This window comes from Oryctolagus cuniculus, chromosome 18 (assembly GCF_964237555.1).
Source record: "Oryctolagus cuniculus chromosome 18, mOryCun1.1, whole genome shotgun sequence".
Lineage (NCBI taxonomy): Eukaryota > Metazoa > Chordata > Mammalia > Lagomorpha > Leporidae > Oryctolagus > Oryctolagus cuniculus.
This window is the reverse complement of record NC_091449.1, coordinates 20,493,646-20,511,385: the sequence shown is the minus strand read 5'-3', so window position 1 is coordinate 20,511,385 and position 17,740 is coordinate 20,493,646. Positions and strand designations below refer to the sequence as shown.

The window sequence follows — 17,740 nt, the reverse complement described above, 5'->3', positions numbered from 1 at the left end:
CGCGGTCTTGCAAGGCCAGCATCAAGGACCGGGGCCGGGACTGCTCGTCGGGGCCCTGGGCCAGCTTCCAAGATGACTGGTGTTCTGCAGGATTCACTTCCTTTTCTCCTTTCTTGGGTGGCTCCCTCCATCTGTGGGTCAGCACCAGTGGGTTGGACCCGTCTCATGCTTTGACTCTGACTTTCCCTTTCCGCTTTCTGCCTTTAGGGCCCCTGAGATTAGACAGGCCTACCCAGATAATCCAGGATAATGTCTTTATTTGCAAGTCAGCTGACCTGGGGCCCGCGCTATGGCGTAGTGGGCTAAGCCTCTGCCTATGGCACCGGCATCCCATATGCACACTGGTTCGAGTCCCGGCTGCTCCTCTTCTGATCCAGTTCTCCACTATGCTCAAGTGTTTGGGCCCCTGCACCCAGGTAGGAGACCTGGAAGAAGTTCCTGGCTCCTGGCTTCAGATTGGTGCTGTTGTGGCCATTTGGGAAGTGAACCAGCAGATGGAAGACCTCTCTCTCTCTCTCTCTCTCTCTCTCTCTCTCTCTTTCTCTCTCTCTCTCTCTAACTCTGCTTCTCAAATCTATAAATAAAATCTTAAGAAAAGGGCCGGTGCTGTGGCTCACTTGGTTAATCCTCTGCCTGCGGCGCCGGAATCTCATATGTGCCCCGGGTTCTGGTCCCGGTTGCTCCTCTTCCAGGCCAGCTCTCTGCTGTGGCCCAGGAGTGCAGTGGAGGATGGCCCAAGTGCTTGGGTCCTGCACCCACATGGGAGACCAGGAAGAAGCACCTGGCTCCTGGTTTCGGATCGGCGTAGCTCCGTCTGTAGCGGCCATTTAGGGGGTGAACCAATGGAAGGAAGACCTTTCTCTCTGTCTCTCCCTCTCGCTGTCTGTAACTCTGTCAAATAAATAAAATAAAAAATCTTTAAAAAAATCTTAAAACCGCAAAGTCAACTGTTGTACCAACTGCTCGCCTCAGGCCTGCTTTCACCTGACTCCTGGGGTCTGTGTGGTGACTCTGCGCCTCTTGCCCCCACCACGCTGCTTCCCTCAGTAGTCTCATATATGCAGCATTTCCTATGCCATGGAACATAACACATTCATGAGTAACACTAGGGGGCGACACCTAATTCCAAAGTTCGGCCTCCGAGAGTCTCCTTCTATTCACAAGTTTATCTGTGTCTACAAGTCTGTTGGTTGTATAGGTTTTGTGTATTTTTATTTTTAATAGTAGGGCTGACATTATTTATGTGGATTTAATAACAATGTATCCAAACAACTCAGCTAATGAATATCCTAGTGTCAACAGAGAAAATGAGGAAACATGACGGTCCCTAGATGTTAGCTACAGTTCCACAGCACAACTCAAACCATTGTCTGACTCCAGACAGTGTTCATAATCATAACTGCTTGCTTCCATGTACTTCTGATTATCCTAGGCCTTTGAAACTATGTAAATAATTCAGGGAACATTTTAATTTAATTTGGATTTATCTTTCTCTGTACTTCACCCAATATTCAATGAGGAGTTAAGACTGATGTGTGTTTGCACCTCACTCCTGCCTCTGAGGACAGAGATCTCTTTGGAAGAGACGTAAGCCCGGCACACCGGGTTCTAGTCCCGGTCGGGGCGCCGGATTCTGTCCTGGTTGCCCCTCTTCCAGGCCAGCCCTCTGCTGTGGCCAGGGAGTGCAGTGGAGGATGGCCCAGGTGCTTGGGCCCTGCACCCCATGGGAGACCAGGAAAAGCACCTGGCTGCTGGCTTCGGATCGGTGCAGCGCGCCGGCTGTAGTGACCATTTTGGGGGGTGAACCAATGGAGGGAAGACCTTTCTCTCTGTCTGTCTCACTAACTCTGTCTGTCCAAAAAAACAAAAACAAAAACAAAAAAAACCCCACACTTGTAATAAGGGTATGTCACAAAGTTCATGGAAAGTGTCTTGAAAAACTCAGTTATTTTGATGCAAAAACTTCTGAAATCCACACAGTTTTTTTCATAATATGCATTTCCCTTGCGATTTTTGAGGTACTCCTATATATTCCTGTTTTCTTTTTTTAAATATTTATTTATTTATTTGAAAGGCAGAACTACAGAGAGGCAGAAGCAGAGAGAGAGAGAGAGAGAGAGAGAGAGAGAGGTCTTCCATCTGCTAGTTCACTTTCCAGATGGAGCTGCACTGATCGGGAGCCAGGAGCCAGAAGCTTTTTCCGGGTCCCCAGCGTGGGTGCAGGGGTCCAAGGACTTGGACATAGCAGAGAACTGGGTCAGAAGAGGAGCGGCTGGGACTCAAACTGGCATGCATATGGGATGGTGGTGTTGCTACGCCACAGTGCCACTACCCCTTCCCCCGATTTTCTCCTTTAAGGAAAACTTACATGTGCATTGGTTTACTGGGGTTGCCATAACAAAGTACCACACACGAGGTGGCTTAAACAACACATTACTCACAGTTTGGGAAGCTGGAAGGCCAAGGTAAAGATGCCAGTAGGTTTCTTTTTTTCACTTATATTTCTTTTATAAATAAATTGATTCATATATAGTAGTTGCACATTTTCACGGGGCACAGGGCAACACTTCAGTGCAGATACACAGGGCAAGCCGATCAAGGCTGGCAAATAGGCTTTCCTTCTCCTCCTTTCCCCACGTCTGGAGCCCACCAGCTCTCCTCCTCCGGCTCTTCAGACAGTGAGAGGCTCACGCCGTGGACACTGTGCCGTGGGACACTACACCTTGCTGCTTCTGTGTTTTGATACCCATTATGTTCCCTCCATCTCTTCCCTCTCCCTCACCGTCCCCAGCTTGCAGCAATCACTATTATAAATGAAGATCAACTTTTTTTTTTTTTTTAAACCTCCACTTAGGAGAACACACAGTATGTGTCCCTCGTGTCTGGCTGATTTAATGTGATCATTCTTAGCTTGCAGATGGCCAACTTGTTGCTGTGTCTTCCCATGGTCGTACTGAGTCTGCGCCCTGTGGGTGCTAACCTGGTCTTCTAAAGACGTCAGTCGTATTGGATTGGACCTCACTTTATTGCCCTTTAAAGGTTTTTTTTTTTTGTTTTGTTTTTTTTTTTTTTTTTTTTTTTTTTTTTTTTTGACAGGCAGAGTGGACAGTGAGAGAGAGAGAGACAGAGAGAAAGGTCTTCCTTTGCCGTTGGTTCACCCTCCAATGGCTGCTGCGGCCGGCACACTGCGGCCGGCGCGCTGCGGTCAGCGCACCGCACCGATCTGAAGGCAGGAGCCAGGTGCTTCTCCTGGTCTCCCATGGGGTGCAGGGCCCAAGCACTTGGGCCATCCTCCACTGCACTCCCGGGCCACAGCAGAGAGCTGGCCTGGAAGAGGGGCAACCGGGACAGAATCCGGCACCCCGACCGGGACTAGAACCCAGTGTGCCTGCGCCGCAAGGCAGAGGATTAGCCTAGTGAGCCGCGGCACCGGCTCTTTTAAAGGCTTTGAGCACAGTCGCCTTCTGAGGGCTCAGGGGCCAGGACTTTAGCACAGACATATTTCAGACATACATTCCAGCTAATAACATTGTGATACGTGTCATAAATATAGGAAATTGTGGAATACATAATTGTATGTGAAAAGCAGACACACACGCACGCACACCCACACTCACAGCCACACACATACACATCTTCCATCCATAGGTTCGCTCCCCAAACGTCCACACTGCAGGAGCTGGGCCAAGCCAAAGCCAGGAGCCGTACCTCAACCTGGGTCTCCCACATGGCTGGCAGCATCTCAGTTACCTGAGCTGTTACCTGCTGTCTCCCAGGGTGTGTGTTAGCGGGAAGCTGGAATCGGAGGCACAGTCAGGACTGGAATCCAGGCACTCTGCTACGGGACGCAGGCCTTCCCAGTAGTGTCTTAACTGCCACTCAAAATGCCCTCCCCAATACCTACATGGACGTTAACGAATCTTTCTCAAGTTGATGCCTACATAACTACAGCCTGAAGCCACACAAAGAGCGTTAGCAGTGTCAGAGTCCTGAGTGTTCCTCCCCAACACAAGAGGAATACGATGTCTTCACATTTCCAATTTGTATTCCCCAACTTTTTTGGATCCTTTTTTTCCTATTGCGCACAAATCCCTCAGAGGTAGTTTGAATGTGGTTGTTAGCGACCTTTAGTCTGTAGCATGTGCTCTGAGTCGTCTTATAGCTTCTGCAGAGGGAGGGTAAGGTTCGCCCACCTTACCCCACACTTCCCTGCGTTATCTAGTCTCCTTGTGGTTGAATGAACGATTCACCTGCTCTGCTGCCACTGCGCCTCTGTACTGCTCTCAATGAGTGCTAATGAGAGTGATACTGCTGCACATCTCGTCTTTTTTTTTTTTTTTTTTTTGACAGGCAGAGTGGACAGTGAGAGAGAGAGACAGAGAGAAAGGTCTTCCTTTTGCCGTTGGTTCACCCTCCAATGGCCGCCACAGCTGGCGCGCTGTGGCTGGCACACCGCACTGATCCAAAGCCAGGAGTCAGGTGCTTCTCCTGGTCTCCCATGGGGTGCAGGGCCCAAGCACTTGGACCATCCTCCACTGCACTCCCGGGCCACAGCAGAGAGCTGGCCTGGAAGAGGGGCAACCGGGACAGAATCCGGCACCCCAACCAGGACTAGAACCTGGTGTGCCGGCGCCGCAAGGCGGAGGATTAACCTAGTGAGCCGCAGCGCCGGCCACACATCTCGTCTTTATAACTGATGCTCAGAAGAGTGTGTTTTGGACAGCAGCACTTCACACGCTTTTCTTAAGGACCTTTCATTGGGAAGATATAAATATCCTAGGTGTTTATGTACTTAATTACAGAATTTCAAAATATACGGGCAAAGACTGACCAAACTAAAGGATAACAGGCAAATAATAATCAAAATGGGAGATGTTAACGTTTCTTTTTCTCTTACTGCTTCAACAGACAACAAAAACCAGTGCAAAAGATTTATCTTGATTTGTATCACACTTTATCCAACAGCTGGACACACATTTGCTTTCAAGTGAACATGAATATTTATGATGATACACATATCCTAGGTCAAAAAAATTCCAAGACATGTCGGAAGATGGAACACATTAATAGTACATTCTCTGACCGACCATAGTGGAATTAAAATAGAAATCAACAAGATGTCTAAAAAGTCTTCAAATATTTAGAAAGCAAAACACACTTTTACATAACCAGCAGGTCCAAGGAGAATAAAGGAAAGTAGATACATTTTGAATAAATAATAGTTGAAAACACAGCAAATCAAAACTTGGGGAATGTAGTTAAAGCAGTGCTGCGGTGTTTACATTAAAAAATTGAAAAGTCTAAAAATGATTTAATTTCCACCCCCAAACAGATAATATAAGTTAATACAAAATAGACATAAATATCAATTATAAGCATAGAAATAGAAAATATACAAAAGAGAAAGCAAAGCTAAACATGGACTTTTCATGATGAATAAAATTGGTGAATGTCCACCACGTTCAAAAATTATGAGAAAACTCAAATTACCAATGCCAAGGAAAAGAGGGAGGCATTGCTACAGGCCTGGCAGATATTAAAAGGACAACAAACGATTATAAAAACTTTTCCAGGAAGAAATTTATGGCTCCTAGTAATTTTCCTGATAAACTCGATCAAGAATATAAGAGATACTTTACTAGTATACACAAACTCACAAAAAGTAGAGGAGGTGGCAATTTCTCCTAATTCATTCTGTGAAATGAGCATAACTCTAACATGGAAACAAACTAAATGTACACAATAGTATCACTCGTGGGTAAAGACGGGAAAATCTTTAACATTTTATGAAACCAAATGTAACCAAATACAGAAGGCTGATACAGCATTACCAAACAGAATTTGAGCCAGTAATGCAAGGTTGGCTTAATAATTAAAATCCGTGTTATTTACCATCTGAAAAGAGGCATCAGAATGTCTCGAAGATGTGAGAGAATTGCCAAAATGTAGCATCCTTTCAAAACTGTCAGCAAAGCAGGTGTTGGAGGGCATTTCCTTTTTCTGGAGGGAAAGCAGGGTTAGGGATTTATCTCAAGAGATCTCGCCTTGGAACAGGAGGCTTGGATACCAGGGTGGATCCTGTGTCCACCTGATGTGCCCTGGCACCTGGGAGAAGACGGGCTGTAAACAGAGCTGTGGTTCGCTGCAGGCTCAGTGGGAAGACAGATGCCCTGGGGCATTGAACTGAGGATGGCTGATCTGTGTTCTGCATCTTCTGAGAACATCAGAGCCCGGGGTGGCCGTCTGGGTACCGCAGGCGTCAACCCAGGCAGGCAATGCATGTGTTCATTACAGGTGTGCGTGGTTGAACTACCCCAAGGACACGCACCTATGTGATGAGGAGGCACCGCAGTCAGGAGGTTAATGCATGAACGCTGGAATCAGACAGACTGGGTTCAAATCCTGGCATCTCCATGACCACCTGGGTAGCCTGAGGAAGATTCCCAAGGCTTCCACACTGTTGTTCTGAACTTGGAGAAAGTGGAGAGGAGCTGCCTGGCAGGAAGGGATGCGGCGTCCAGGCAGGTTGGGGCTCTCCAGCCCCACTTCAAACACCTTGCAGCCCAGCTGGTGATAACCATGGCCATGGAAGTGGTTTGTCTTTCTCCAGGACTTGGAGGGCCTACTGCTCCCTGGCGAATGAATCAGCATTGGCGTGGCAGAGGGGGTGGGAGTGACCAGCTGTCCTCCGTGGAGGCTGCGGCCGAGTGGACCCTGCACTGCTTTGTCTGTACCCCCTCTCCCCCATCTTAGCACATGTCCTGCAGCTGCCATCCTGGGCCTCAGAGGTGCTAGGACCCACAAGAGCCTCCTCCTTTCCTCTCCAAGTTTCTCTTACTCTGGTTGGTCCCCGGCGAGCTGGCCTCCACTGTGCCATGATCCGGGTTGATCCAGGGCTCCTGCTCTGAACATTCCCTGTGCCTCCAGGGAAGTCAGTGGCTCACGGGCACTGCTGGCTGAAGCTACCTCCCCGGGCACAGGAGCTGAGGGATCTGCCGGGCAGGCGTCCTTGGTGGAGCCGCTTCTTTTGGTACTGCTCACTCCCAGTCTTTCACAGTTCCCATCTAGGGTGGGGCCCCCAACTGGCAGCGGGGTGGGGTGGAGGAGTCCAAAATGAGGAGCCAGAAATTCCCAATGGGGAAAGCTGCTGGGCCCCGCCCTTTGCCTCGTAGTGCCTTTTCTTCACAGCCTTTGCCTACAAGCCCCCTCCGGTGCACCTGCCAATGACATGTCCGGGGGGACAGTGCATGGCTTGTCTTGGAAGAGAAGGCATTTTGGAGCCATGTCCACACTGTGTTCTGTTTCTAGGGTCAGACAAGCACACACTGCTCTCCATGGACAACTTTCTGGCAGGCTTTCCCCTCTCTCGCTCCGCGCGCCAGGCTGGCTGGGACCCCCTGCCCCAGCAGCTTATGCAGCCTACTATGTTTGTCGCTCACCTACACCAATACCTCAGTCTTCACTGACCAGCCCATCGCTGACTGGCTGAGCCCCTCACTTCCACCACGCAGTCAGCATGTGTGTGGACCCAACCTCCCATCCTGGTTGGGACATGGGCATAACCGACACGGACACCTTCCCTGTATCTCCTGGCCTCCTGCAGGAGCCAGTGTGCGCTTCCTCCTGGTTGGCCAAGTCCATCCCAGCGTGGGGCAGGTCCGTGTCTCCACCATGCAACCCACATTTATGGTCAGCAGCCCTACCTCACTTTGAACCTCTCCTGTAGCCCAGCAATTACCCTTTAGTCACATTAGGGGGTCCAAGGAGCAGTGTCATGGAATCTCTTTCCCCAGAGCCCCTGTTTTCGCTGGTATATTCAGGAACCCAGGCAGAACCTTGGCCGGCGGCACAGCCAAGCTTGCCTCTGACCCTGCTGAAATTGATATGGCTACCGTATCCCCTTCCCAAATTCTCATTGGCAGTCTCACCTGACAGCTGTCGTAGCCCTGACCCTTTGGGAAATCTGGAAGGCTCAGGACAAGCTCCAGACTTAATCTCCACGGTAGCTCCGGCACCCAGTGGCGGCAAAAGGCTTTCGCACACCTGACACCCATGTCCTTTGGCATACGTGTGAGCGCCCAGCGGGGCCTTGGTGGCTCTGCAGGGTCCGAGCAGCCACTACTTGCTCTGGGGTCATCATGGAGATGCTCAGCACTGGGCATGGCTCACCCGTTGCTAGCCCTGCTTCAGTCCCATTGCCTTCACGGGCCCTGCAGTCCCGTGCGTGGGTGCTGGCAGCTCTCTGGCTGGTGTGTCTGCTTCAGGCCCAGCTCCACGTCTAAAGCAGTCTGGCTTTAGGAAAGGGCTAAGAGGGACGCCCAACATCTCAACTTAGGTTGGGGGAGGCTTAGGCCTGTGCACCGGCGTTCTTGCCATCCTATAAAGCACCTCTCATACAATTGGCCAGAATTTCCGAGAGCAAAACTTTCCAGGGAGACTAGCTGGGGCCTGCCCAAACAAAGCACACCTGTCATACCATCACTGAGCAAAAGACTCGTGCCCAAAGACACCTGTGTTCTTCCTTGCGTCAGATCGCCCGGAAACCATCTGGCCAAAACACATTTGTTGTAGTCGGAGGGGCCTGTGGTGGGAGTACTCCTGCTCTGGCCTGTGGTCGGATCACCTGGGGTGCACCTGACAGAGGCAGCTGTCTCTCGCAACCACACCTGTGCTTGGAGGCCCTTCTGTTTCCGCCTCCAATCAGAGCACCTGGCTTCACCTTGTCCCTAGCACATGTATTGCAATGGGAGGGGACAGCATGGTATCTGTCATGGAGAGCCTGTCCCTCCCGCAATGGCTCTGGGCACTTGAGGGCCCATAAGCCAAAGCAGGCCTGTTACTAATGGAGAAGGCCGCACCACTGAGACATGCACACCTCAAGACGTTGCTGGCCACAGCTTCTGGCGGACACCCAGGGGCCACTTGGCTTGAGCACATCTGTTGCTGCTGGAGGGGCTGGAGCCGTATCCGTGACTGTAGGAGCCACTCTGGACAAAGGCATCTTAGATCCGTAGATCCACAGAGTACAGGTGGTGCAATGGGAGGTGACGGCACCACACCTCGTGTTTGGGGACACTTCTGTTCCTACCATCTTTCCGAGCAGTTGGGGGCACTCGTGATGAGAGCACACCTGTTGTGGCCGGATAGGACAACACTTGGAGGAAGACATGTCTATTCTCATTGCCCTTCCGAACCCCTGGGGCCTAGGCCAGGGTGTCTGCCCCCTTTGACTTTGTGGGGGCTAACACGACTGAGAAAACATCCGATATTCCGGAATTTTTTAACCTACTTTTGATCATATCAAGTGGGCACTGCAGTGCATTGTGCATGGCAAGCAGTGTTTTCACCACCTGTTTAGGGTTTCCTTGGGGACAGAAATACGGGGGGATCAGCCCATTCATTTTCTTCTAGCGCAAGAGCTAGGATCTCAGCAACTAAAAGCAAAAGTTTCCTCCAGGAATGGCCAGGGGATCACAGGCCCCCCTCGGATGGATCTTGTTCTCCAGAGAGCAGGTTCAGCCCCTTCTAGTCATGTCAAACAAACTCAACCTGCCTTTTGTCTTCCAAGGCTAAGCCGCAGGCCCAATGCCTCTGGGGTCTGTGTATGTGTCGAAGGTCGCGGGTTCAGATGAGGCCGAACGTGGTGGCCTTGAGGCATCGCGCTGTGGAGAGAAGAGAGAGACCTGTAAGTACCAGCCAGGCAACACTCTGGTTTCAACTCCCAGCTCGAAAGACCCAAGCTCTGGGCCAGTTTTCCTCTGGCCTCAAAACTGTCAGGACACACACTGCTGGCTGTAGCCACCCCCTTTCTCTTACCTCCTATTTTTCTTTCCCAGGCTCTACCCATCATTTACTGGTCTGTCCATCCACCTGTCTACATACACATGGCGTTGTTCTTGTTAATTGGTTCTCTGCTTGTATGTTTTTGCTCTTTGACTCACTGGTAGAGGAAAATTTGACTTCTGTGAAGGGACTTCAAAATGCTCATGCAAGACAGAATTAAAAATAAGTTGGTTTTCATGGAAAAAATTGAAATCCATGCATACAAGGAGTCTTCAAAAATTCAGGGGAAATGCATACTGTGAAAAAACTACGCATGGATTTCAAAGTTTTATTTTGCACCAAAATAAACCATGGACTTCTTTGAAGTACCTTCCTGGGAGGGGCAATGTGTTGAGCCAAAGTTATAAGTGTGCAAAGTTTCCGTGGCCCAGGGAACAGCCCTACTTGACGAGAGTGTGCACTGACTTCTTCTTCTTCTTCTTTTTTTTTTTTTTAAGATTTATTTAATTATTTGAAAGTCAGAGTTACAGAGTTACACAGAGAGAGGAGAGGCAGAGAGAGAGAGAGAGAGAGAGAGAGGTCTTCCATCCGCTGGTTCACTCCCAAGATGGCCACAACGGCCAGAGCTGCACTGATCCAAAGCCAGGAGCCAGGAGCTTCTTCCGAGTCTCCCACATGGGTGCAGGGGCCCAAGGACTTGGACCATCTTCCACTGCTTTCCCAGACCACAGCAGAGAGCTGGATCGGAAGAGGAGCAGCTGGGACTGGAACTGGCGCCCACAGGGGATGCCGGTGCTTCAGGCCAGGGCGTTAACCCGCTGCACCACAGTGCCGGCCCCAGCGCTGACTTCTGAGGCTTGTGTTTCCCGAATGAGAGCTGAGGGCCCACGGGAAGGTAAGGTTCGGGGGGAGGGGAATGAGGCAACGCGGCCCCCTTTCCTGCTTCTCTCTGCGCCTCGTCGCTACTCTGACCCCACCCTAGGCTACATCATCCCTGTTGTGTGTTGAACATTTTGGCTTCCGTGTCTTCTCTTTTAATTTACACTTGTGCCAATAATACACACACACATGCGCGTGTGCTCCACCGGTTGAGGACTGGCGTGGCATCCACGCCTTCGAGCCTCAGGAGAAAAGGATGCAAGAAATCGAGCCTGCTTTGCAATTTGGGGAAAATTGCCACCTAGAGTGCCTGTCATATAGACGCTGTTATCCACTGTAACAGGCATCATGACGCTTTGGAAAACCAGAACCGATTCTCCTTTCAGGGAAATAACTAAGTTGTGTTTGGAAAAATAACCCGTCTGTTTCTAGCCTAAGCCACTAAGAATATAAAATAACTAGATTTATAATTTCACCCAGTCTTGGCTGGCTGTAGGACTGTGCAATACCAAGAATACAGTGTTTTCTGGGACATTTTACAACCCAGGAAAACCATCATAAATGCCGCAACGGCAGGGGCTGGAATAGGCTGAAGCCAGGAGCCTGGAACTCCATTCAGGTCTCTCGTGTGGGTGCAGGGACCCAAGCACTTGGGTCATCTTTCACTGCTTTGCTAGGTGCATTAGCAGAGAGCTGGATCGGAAGTGGAGCAGCCAGGACTCGAACCGGCACTCACAAAGGGTGCTTGCATCCCAGGTGGTGGCTTAACTGGCTGTGCCACAACGTTGGCTCCCACATGCTCCTTCTAGAAGGCCTTCACCAGAGCTGAATTGTGACCAAAATACCGCCCCCCCCCCATTTTTACAAAGTTAGCCAGCCTCGGGAATTTCATCATAGCAAGACCCCGGGCGAGGGGTAGTGATGGCTCACAGGCAAGATGGCTGCAGTGGTGCAGTGAGAAGTGAACTCTGCACACTCATATGTTTTGAAGTGCTCGCTGTTGGATTGCAGGGCAGGACCGTATGTGAGAGACAGAGAGTGGTGCATGGACTTGCCATTTGAGTTCAGACAAACTTTTGGCTTCATCAGGGCGTACTTGGCCACTAGCCTATGGACTCAAGTGACCGATTCAGAATGCATACTTGAGAAAGCAGAAATGGGGAAAACAGACTCGTGACCACGTGTGCTTGTGTTCACTGCACATAAAGTAAAGACCCTCACCATGAACCTCCATGGAAACGAATTTAGGACACCAGACTACAGACTCAAAATTATGCACGTGTTAGAGCAAATGTGAGAGACCCCAATTTATAGCCTTAGGATAGAAAGTTATTCTTGAGATTTAAAAGATCATAAAAAATTTTAAAAAGCCATGAGAAATAGAATTCCATTGAAAATTTTAAAAAAACTAGTTTTTAAGTGATAAACAAAATTAAGAAAGCACAAAGACTTAAAACTGATGTTCAAAAAAAGCTACAATGCAGAAAATGGGTAGGCAGCCATCATCAACTGGGCAAAACTATTTGCAAAACATCTATCTAGCAAATGACTGACACAGAATATGTAAAGAACTCCTCAAGCTACTCAAAAAAATGGGTAAAATAGTTGAGCAATCCCTTTAGAAGGAAAACATTCAGTAAGCATGTATGAACGTGTGTTCGTACTCATCAGTGGGCCAAAGCAAACAGGAGTAATCAAAGAACCGATTCACGGAACGAAAGAAGTCCTACAAAGAGGGAACCGAGTCTGTTCCCACTGATGTGAATTTCCAGAACTGCCACAGCCAAATCTGCAGTCACCCCAGGTTTCTGAAGCACTAGGGGGCAGGGGGTGCACCTGGGACCTGTCAGGTCGGGGAGCAAGGACGGCCCCTCCCATAAGGGATCTTCTTCTAAGGTCCAGGCGCTCCCTTCCTTTGCTGGCCGGCCTGCTCCAGGGACCAGGAATCTGACTTGCTGTGTCAGAGGAGCCACAGTCCAGGCACACCCATCTCAGGAGCTGGAGCTCCGTGGTAGTCGTCAAGGTGTTTTGAAGCAGACACTCTGACAAGGTCAAGGCATGTCTGCTTATATGGTCACTAAGCCTTTTCTGCACCCAAGCTTTCTTGTGGCTTTATCTTCCTACTTTGTGCCTCCCCACTACTGCCAGCCATCCTATTGCCCAGCGCACACCTACTTTAACATTAAGCTTTCTGGATGAATTATGTAAAAGGTATTGGAAGAGCAATACAAGAAAATGCTATTGGGGTGGGCATTTAGCCTAGTGGTGAAGATGCCTGCACCCCACCTTGGAATGCGTGGATTCAGTACCTGGCTCTGAGATTCAACGGTGATGGCCTTGCCCTCCGAAGGGATTGACGCAGCTCCCGAGGGGCACTGGCTGGTTCCTGTCACTGTGATTTGTTATCCATATCTGTATCTGTATCTGTATCTATATCTATATCTATATCTATATCTACATCTATATCTACATAAAAGTGGGTGTGGATCCTAAATTCCTCCGTCCTTCTGTGCTGCTGTGTGATCTCCTCTGCATGTACTCTCACCAGGGTGATGCTATTTGCTCTAAGACCCTCACCAGAAGCCAAGCCAGGTAGGCAGCTTGATCCTGAACTGTGAGCCTCCAAAACTGGGACATAAAGAAACCTCTTGGGGCCGGTGCTGTGGTGCAGCGGGTTAATGCCCTGGCCTGCAGCACCGGCATCCCTTCTGGGTGCTGGTTCTAGTCCCAGCTGCTTCTCTTCTGATCCAGCTCTCTGCTATGGCCTGGGAAAGCAGTAGAAGATGGCCCAAGTGCTTAGGCTCCTGCATCTGCATGGGAGACTGGGAAGAAGCTCCTGGCTCCTGGCTTTGGATCAGTGCAGCTCCAGCCTTTGCGGCCACTTGGGGAGTGAACGGAAGGAAGACCTTTCTCTCTGTCTCTCCCTCTCACTGTCTGTAATTCTACCTCTCAAATAAAATAAATACAATCTTAAAAAAAAGAAAGAAGAGAAAGGAAAGAAGGGAAGAAGAGACGTATCACTATATTCTTAGAATTGTATCTATGAACTACATTAAATCTTTTCTCTTTATGGTAATATCACATTAGCATGAGAATTGTGTTGTAGTAATTATCTTGTATTTGCTGTGACCCTGAAAATCTAGGGCAACACTAAATGTCTTAAAATAAAAAAGTTTAGTAAAACTGAAAAACTTCTATAAATATTGAAGAAGAAATAAAAAAGAGAAAACTGAAATGACCAATATTGGGATTACAAACGATTAAGATTCAAAAACGTGTTACAGATCTAAGGGACACGGAAGGGACAGTATGTGGCCACAGTCATCTCCCCGGGGAGAAACTGGTGGGTCTGAATGGTTTTCCCCAGGAACTAATAGCAAACATTCACAAACTCAGAAAACAGAGAAGGAAGCAACTTTTCCTAATTCATACTAGAAGGCCAGCACAGCCTGCATATCAAAAGCTGCCAAGAAAATGACATTAGTAGCCCTCGATAACAGAGACACAAAATCTCACAATATTTTAGTAAATCAAATCCAGCCAACTATAAAACAATCTTGTATGACTGAGTAGGTTTCCCGCAGGAATCCAAAGGTTGGTTTAACATTTAATAACATTGATCAATGGGATTCACCATATTAGGAAAATAAAGAAGACAGACATATGATTAATCTCAGTAGCTGTGGTTTTCACACCACTTAGACAACGTCCCAGGCAAGTAGGAATGGGAGAGAATATTCCATGTGTGTGATAAATCACATTTATGAAAAAACTTCAGTGGATAGTATACTGAGGAATTTTACCAGATGCTTAGCAACTAGAAAAGGCTATCTGTTATCTCTGCTTGTATTCTATATTTATGATGTTGTAGCAAATATAGAAGAAATAGTAAGGCACACAGATTAAAATGGAAGCAGGACTTTCAGTGTGGAAACATGACTGTGTGTGTAGAAGGCCCAGTGGAGCCTACAGAGAACCTGCAGGAAGAGATGAGGTTAGCAAGGTTTCAGTACAAAGGCGAACACATCAAAAAATTTTCTTGGTAAAACTACCATAAAACAACATATGCCTTGTGTACATATGTGCAGGTATACACACACGTATCATTTTCAAAGGTTGGGGAAGTTCCTCTTGGCCAATTCCAAGTTTTTATTAGGACCCTAACAGCTGGACCATGGAATTACTACAAGTGATGTCTGTGCCCTTGAAGCCAGCACGAGGCTGGTACCCACCTGTCATGCAGCTCGTGTACGTGTACTGGGGACGCACGCACTCACAGACAGCTGTGAATCAGGCTGCGCTTCCTGGAGGAGAGGGGCCTGCCGACTGTCCGTCCCTGTGAGCACAAGAGGAAATAAAGAGAAATAAAAGGCATGCAGATTAAAACAGAAGTAAAGTGAGCGGGATGCAGACAAACCGTGTAAGTCAAAAATACCAAGGGACCCACAGAGAAATGACCGTAAGTCAAGAGTGGTGTTAGCTAGCTCTCAGTGTACAAAGTCCACACACACACACACACACGGATTATCTGCATAGTATCAACGAACTGCTGAAAACAAATCTTCCAAAGATCCCGTTTAAAACAGCATTTACAAACCCCAGAGAATACTTGGGAATTTGCAAAAGTTTTGGAAGACCGATACACAAGCACTACAAAAACAGTGGTAGCGACGTTTAGGGAGTGGATCGGCTGATGGAAGATCTGTCTTTCAAAGAAGTAAATTTTTAAAACAGTGGTGGCAAACTTTCTCCTAAAAGACCAGATAGGCTTGGTGGATGCCTTGGTCTCTGTCCCATATCGTGTGTGTGTGTGTGTGTGTGTGTGTCCTACAACTCTGAGATTGTTAATGTGATTCTAGCTCGCTGACCATAACAAACAAGCTAGGAACTGCATTTGTTGGACTAAGGCCCTGGTGCCGATCCTTGCTATAAAACACCACTGAGAGAAAACATAAAGGACTAAGCCTGGAAAAGCCAGTGCTGCTAAGCCGTCAGTTTGGGCCAGGACTCGGAGAGTTGGTCCGTGGAGTCACTGTAAGAGATGTCGGCGTCCCTGGAGGCACAGGTGGACCCTGCATCCATCTGCTGTGCCTCCACCTGAGAGAACACAGCTCCCAGTCAGCGGCTGGGGTCTGCTGCAGAACTCAATGAAAAGACAATTCGCCCTTGTGAAACCCATGTGCTCAGGGGTCTTCAAACAGTTCGTGGAAAATATTATAAAAAGGCTACAGCGGGCCAGCACCGCAGCTCACTAGGCTAATCCTCTGCCTGCGGTGCTGGTACTCTGGGTTCTAGTCCCGGTTGGGGCGCCGGATTCTGTCCCGGTTGCCCCTCTTCCAGGCCAGCTCTCTGCGGTGGCCCGGGAGTGCAGGGGAGGATGGCCCAAGTGCTTAGGCCCTGCACCCACATGGGAGACCAGGAGGAAGCACCTGGCTCCTGGCTTCGGATTGGCACAGTGTGCCAGCCGTAGCGGCCACTTGGGGGGTGAACCAATGGAAGGAAGACCTTTCTCTCTGTCTCTCTCTCTGTCTACTCTGCCTGTTTTTTTTTTGTTTTGTTTTGTTTGTTTGTTTGTTTTTTTAAGGCTACAGCAGCAGGCGCTTGCATGCTGCGGGTTAAGCTGCTGTATGAATGCCTGCGTCCCATATTGGGGTGCCTTAGATCGAGTCCTGCCCCTACTTCTGACCCAGCCTTGGGCAGTAGGTGATGGCTCAAATACTTGAGTCCTTGCCATCCGTGGAGGAGACCTGGATGGGGTTCCTGGCTCCTGGCTTCAGTGCTGCCCAGCCATGGCTGTTGTGGGCATTTGGGGAGCCAACCAGTGGCCGGAAGATTCTCTCTCTCCCCATTACTCTACCTTTCAAGTAAATAAACATTAAAAAAAATAAAGCTATCAATGGATTCTAAAAACTGTTTTGCACCAAAATGAGTTTATCTTTTAATTTCACGTTTCCCCAAAGGTTTGGAAGCAGCCTTGGGTATCCCCAAGGATGACAGCCTGGGCGCAAGTCCTGTCAGCGTCACTGTCACTTTGTGAGCTGAGGCACTCACTTCTTTGAAGGCTTAAATGTTCTACCAAATTTATAACAAGGTGTGAAGGTAAACTGCCGGCCAGGAAGGGAAGCTTTGGGGTGCAGCAGGCAGAGAGCGCCGCGCCCCACAAACCATCACAGCCCAGCTCGGGGTGCTGGACTCACGCCTTTCCCGGGCGGCCACACGAAAGGTGCTCGCCCCCCAGGAGCTGGAGAGACGCGGTCCAAAGGGACAGTGAGTGTCCTACGACCTGTGCCGCCAGGATCAGGCGTGGGGTGGGGGTGGGGCTGGTGGCACCGACGGGCGCCCCCTGCTGACCGTCTCCCAACACCTGTCCGGCACCGTTCCCGCCCGCCCTCACCCGCGCAGGACAGACTCTGCCCTCCCGAGCCCCCGAGGGAAGGAGCCCCGAGGACCCCCTGGCTGTGATGGCCGCAGCCAGCCAGCGCCTCCTGGCCAGGCGCCCAGGATGCTCACTCTGCGGGTGCCTGGCCTCCGCGGTTCCCAAGAGCGGCACACAGCGCGGGGGCCATCTGGTGCCACACGCCTGCACCTGAGTGCGGGAGGTCCCCAAGGCGGCCAGACCGTTGGGCGTCCCCTTGGCCGTTTGCGGCTTTGACTTCGAGCCCCGCGCTCGCGTGCGCTCGGCTGGCGCATGCCTGTCGCGCGCTCCCACGGGGCTCGCAAGCCTCCGGCCGGCTGGAGTCGGAGGATCTAGTAGATCTGAGTTTTTCCTACCCTACTCCGAGAATTCACCGGCTCACCAACTGCTTTTTCTGGCAACTTCCTCAGCGAGCTTTGCCCCCGCCCTGTCACAGGCCTCACCACCCCTGGCCTGGCTCACCCTGCTGCCCCTGTGTCTCACTTCTGCTCCACGCCAGGGCCCTTCTGCCGCAGTTTCCGGTCTGACATCTTGGTGCAACATCCCTTCCAAGAGGTGGTGTCTGACGGGCCGGCTCAGTGTGCTTTCCGGTGCTGTCGGCTTTGTGCCTCCAGCCCGTCTGGCCCCTCTGGAAGGGCAATGAATAGACTCTCCCCTGCTTGC

At 49.9% G+C, this 17,740-nt stretch overlaps 1 protein-coding gene across 2 annotated transcripts in view; it reads right to left on the bottom strand.

Moving 5' to 3' along the window:
- The window catches only part of LOC103346349 (zinc finger protein 416), a 41,063-nt gene extending 23,732 nt beyond the window's left edge, over positions 1 to 17,331 (bottom strand). Inside the window, exons 1-3 of one of the 2 annotated variants that reach the window (XM_051840936.2) lie at positions 17,173 to 17,331; positions 14,895 to 14,998; positions 9,554 to 9,662 (exon numbers count right to left, since the gene is read on the bottom strand). In XM_051840936.2, the coding sequence (XP_051696896.1) occupies positions 9,554 to 9,658 (105 nt within the window). In that variant the 5' untranslated portion in view covers positions 9,659 to 9,662; positions 14,895 to 14,998; positions 17,173 to 17,331. The remainder of the gene's footprint in view (positions 1 to 9,553; positions 9,663 to 14,894; positions 14,999 to 17,172) is intronic. The other variant, XM_051840935.2, reaches the window with a different exon arrangement.
- Positions 17,332 to 17,740: the final 409 nt, after the last annotated feature.